This window comes from Elaeis guineensis, chromosome 12 (genome assembly GCF_000442705.2).
Source record: "Elaeis guineensis isolate ETL-2024a chromosome 12, EG11, whole genome shotgun sequence".
Classification (NCBI taxonomy): Eukaryota; Viridiplantae; Streptophyta; class Magnoliopsida; order Arecales; family Arecaceae; genus Elaeis; species Elaeis guineensis.
The window spans coordinates 23,231,743-23,236,028 of NC_026004.2; the positions used below are offsets into that span (position 1 = coordinate 23,231,743).

At 50.1% G+C, this 4,286-nt stretch overlaps 1 protein-coding gene across 1 annotated transcript; it reads right to left on the minus strand.

Moving 5' to 3' along the window:
* Positions 1–1,271: 1,271 nt before the first annotated feature.
* Positions 1,272–3,265, minus strand: LOC105054669 (AT-hook motif nuclear-localized protein 16). The gene has a single exon (XM_010936241.4). The coding sequence runs from the start codon at positions 2,579–2,581 to the stop codon at positions 1,622–1,624; it is 960 nt and encodes a 319-aa protein (XP_010934543.1). The 5' UTR covers positions 2,582–3,265; the 3' UTR covers positions 1,272–1,621.
* Between the last annotated feature and the right edge of the window lie 1,021 nt (positions 3,266–4,286).

A 4,286-nucleotide genomic window follows, 5' to 3' on the forward strand; every position in this document is an offset into this window, starting at 1 on the left:
GAAGTTTTCGATTTTCCACCTGTCTTAGCCAACTTTGCTTGTCCTCTATCTCTAACTTTTGGCACGCATGCTGGTTGGAATTTTTCAAAAGAAAACGGCAGTCTTCGCTGTCTACAGAATTTACTGGCAGAAAAATAGGGGAAAGGAAGAACACCATAACCAATGGCAGGAAAAGAGAGGATGCTCCAAAGTAATGTGTATCACTAAATTAAACATCACCAACTCCTTTGTTTCAAGATCTTCTAGCTAGCGAAGGGACTAAGCTGATGGAAGAACTCAGAGAAAAGAATGCTTCTAGTTCTATAAGAGGAGTTCATCAGGCAAATTAAGGAGAAGAACTTGTGCAAAGAAAGCGAAACATGTCTCTCTCTCTCTCTCTCTCTCTCTCTGCTGCTGCTGCTGCTGCTGCTGCGGCTGGGCCCTTATCTCTGAGAGCACTGGAGAAGTTTGCCGCCCATGCCCTTGTCCTTCTTCCTACCTTATAATGGCGCTGTTTGCCTCGTGAAGGAGCTCCTTTACAACGGCGCACGTGTAGCACAGGCCCCCTCATTCACGTCCACCCAAACAAAAATCCCTTCACTATCTTTGCATGGCTTTACCACTCTCAATCTTCCATCTAAGAACTTCTTACCAATCCAAAACTACGCCTTATATTCCTCCGTTCCCCTTTCTCTTCCACTAAAAAACCGTTACAGAGAAACTATACCTGAAGAATGGCAGTAAATAAAGCGACACTGTACCAAGAGTATCATATTAAAGAAAATGCTAGCTAGAGATAATAACAGTACTATTAATCTTCATGTTCTCAAAACAATAATAGTATTCTTCTCCAAAGAAAATGCTGCTAAGGGAACAAGGGTTTAGAGTTGGTTCGTGTTTGTTACGTTGGGTGGTAGAAAATTGTTAAGACCAGCTGTGTGGATGGGATTATAAGCTTGGACATAGAGGAAAGAAGAGAATGAAATGAGCTGTTGTGGTCGGAGTTTGTGGAACAGCCGTTAAGAAACCGATGCAGTTAAAAGTAACAAATGCTTCGTAGACCACAAAGTTAAACAGAAAGAAATCCCTAGAGCAGAAGTGCATTGAATCATTTCCTTTCGGATAACTTTCTAATTCTGTCTCTTTTTAATCCCAGGTTGCCTTTTTTGGGTCTTGCAAGGGGTACCAAGAGCTACAACTCATTAAGATCTTTAAATACTAAAAAAAGAGTGTGAATTAGCTGTCATAGTGTACCAGATGGGAAGATGAAGGGAGACAAATTAAGAGAAGGGAAAAAAAAAAACTCATTATTCTTCCATTCTCTTCTTCCTCTACACCTAGCTCGTTGTGTTGCGAACACTCCTTTTAAGTTTTTCCATCAAAGTGAAACCATCAATAATTCATAAATTTGTACAAGCATCTTGAAGCAGCACAAAGATGAGTCACCCTATCATCAACGAAAGAGAGAAAAAGCAAAAGAAAAAGAAAGCATCTAAATATAATAAAAACGAGAAAGAAGAAGAGAGAAGAAAGCCTTAATTCTCTTCACCCAGAACGGGCCTCATCATCATCTTGATTTCTTTCAAGGCTTCCATCCACAGTTCAACTTTGTAGAGTAGCAAGCAAGAGTAGCTCAGTAGAATCAATACAGCGGACGGCCTCCTCCGGCGGCCCAACCGTATGGGTCGGCCGGCAACTGGACATTATTGAGTACTAGATTCGGCGGCAGGCCATGGAAAAGAGGTGCGTTGGGGTCCGGGAGGAGCTGCTGCTGCTGCTGCTGCTGCTGTGGTGGTGATTGGCCAACCAATCCCGGGGACCCGAGAGGCCCCGGGACTGGTAGAGGCTCCTCCTCGTCGAGGGGAAGCCTCTCGTAGACTGCGTTCCCGAACGACGCCGCCATTATAACCACGGGGCCCGAAGCGATCAGCGCCCCGACCACGCTCCCTCCCACAACCTGCCCCTGCCCGCCGGCCAAGTAGATGGTGAGGCCGGTCGCGGCCGGGGGGGCGGGTGGGGGCAGAAACGAACCGGAGAGGGAGAGGATCTCGAACCGGCCGTGGAGCGCCACGACGGATCCGGGGGTGGCGGGTTGGCGGAGGGTGACATTGGTGACGGTGCCGCTGCCGCCCAGGATGCAGACGCCGCGCTGGCGGTGGCGAGCGAAGGTGGCGACGCTGTCGGCGATATCGCACCCGCTGGCGATCTCCATCACATGCGACCGCAGAGCGTTGGCACTGTCCCTCGTGATGATGATCGGTGGCTTCGGCTTGTTCTTCGACCCGGCAGGCCGGCCGCGTGGCCGCCGTGTGATCTCCCCTTCTCCACTACTGCCCGTCTGCGGTGCAGGCACCAGATCCTTCACATCGCCACCCTTGGCTCCAGTGTTGTTGTTGATGTTATCGTTGCTGTTATCTTCGAGCTCCCGTTTCTTGCCTCGGTTGAAGCCGCTGTGCTCCTCTTCGGCCTTCTGCTGCTGCTGCTGCAGCGACGGCGGCTGGAGGTGGGGGAGGTGCTGCTGGTGATGGAGATGGTGGAAATCTCGGGTGTGGAAAGGGGGAGGTAGGTGGTGACCGTGTGAAGAAGCTGCTACCGGATCCATTCTTCCTTATATCCTTCTTCTTCCCTTTATTTTTTTCCCCTCTTCCTCGATTTTCTTATAAAACACAAGTGGGCTACACACCTACGAAATGGAACAGTGCAGTAGAAGCAAGAAGGACTAAAGAAAGAGGCCAAGAAGAAGAAGGTGGAGGGGATAAGTGACCAGTGGTGGGGGAATTCGATTGATTAAGAGAGAAGGGAAAGGCTAAACCGGATGACGGCTGTCTTCCCTTCTCTTTTTCTTTGCCTTTTAGCAATCAAGCACTACAACAAGCTCGACCGCTGCTCGACAAAGCAACAGAATTCCCAGCAGAATCTCGCCGCCACCTTTCCATTTCTCCTTTGCTCTTCCTTGTTGGTGGTGTCGTTGTTCTTTGGTGGCTGGAATTGTTGGAGGAGTTTAGGGGGGATGGGGAGTTTTAGAACTGGGTTAGGGTAAGGGTAGGTCAAAAGAAGGGAGGAGGAGATGGGTGATGGTCTTTTGTGTTATTGGTTTTGGTTTGGATGGCAAAAGACAGCGTGCATATGGGCGGTGGATGGGCCCCCCCCCCCCTCTCTCTCTCTCTCCACCTCTCCTCCTGTCTTCCCTCTCCCACAACTCTCTAACCCTCTCCTCACCAACACCACCTCTTCCACTCTATATATTTTTTCATCTTTTCTTTAACTCTTTATCTCTTCTGCTTCCTCCGTTCTCCTCCTAGGCAAGTAGCAGAAGCTCTCTCCTTTCTTCTTTCTTCCTCGGTCCAGGGTCAGTGTTGGTAGCTCGCGAACTATCCAAAATTGTCCCTAGATTTATGTGTATTACGTTTCTACCCCTGCTGGGAACCCGCTGACCGCGCGGCCGGTTTTGCTGCCGCAAGCCCCAACGTGCGCCCCACGTCGTTGAACCGTAGACCAGTGGCACTCACGTAATTAACGATCATAGGAGAGGGTATTTTGATAATTTGATCCCAGCCCGTACGCATGTGGGTCGCTTTATTGAAATGATCCAGCGCGGTCAGTCGTTGTCCTAAGGCTCGAATCTCGAAGGGACCCATGGATGGGGGAGGGACCCACTTCGTGGGGCTTTGCCACGTAGCAAATTATTGGCCGTCCATCAGGATCAGAAACTCCCAGTGGGTCTGACGAGCGGCCATAACGGACGTGACGTCTCCATCACCGCCGTCCGACACCTCAGAGGATGGATCGGGGTGTCAGCGGGCGGGAGCACCGATTGGACGGCCGCTGATCCGCTGCTGGTGCTGCTGCTCACCTTTAGTGCTCCCCACGTCGCACGTGCCGAGGCGCCCGTGCAGGGGGGGGCCCTGGAATTGCCGAGTATTTGGGCTTTTCCCATCTCCACATACGGAGGTCTTTACTTCGGCCGGGGAATTCAACTGGGGAAGTACACTGGGACACGGGGAGAAGATCTTCCTTGGATACAAAGGAAGGAAATCTAAGCTGAATTCCCTGTGGATTTTTCATTTTGACTAGATTGCCCTTGGAGGACAGAGAGAAAGCTACAGTATACAGGGGAAAGAGAGGGAACTGGAATGGTAAAATGAGGAGGAGGATAGGGGTAATTTTGGAAGAATGAGAAAGGGGGCCAGTGTGGTACCATCTAGGACTGGGGCTATGTAGTGCACACAGAACATTAGGTTGCTGAAGGAGTGGCTCAAGGCTGATATTGAGAAAAGGAATGTATGGTGATGTTGACTAGAAGGGCT

Excerpts from the sequence above, each read along its gene's own strand:
- LOC105054669 (XM_010936241.4), bottom strand. The coding sequence starts at position 2,581 with ATGGATCCGGTAGCAGCTTCTTCACACGGTCACCACCTACCTCCCCCT.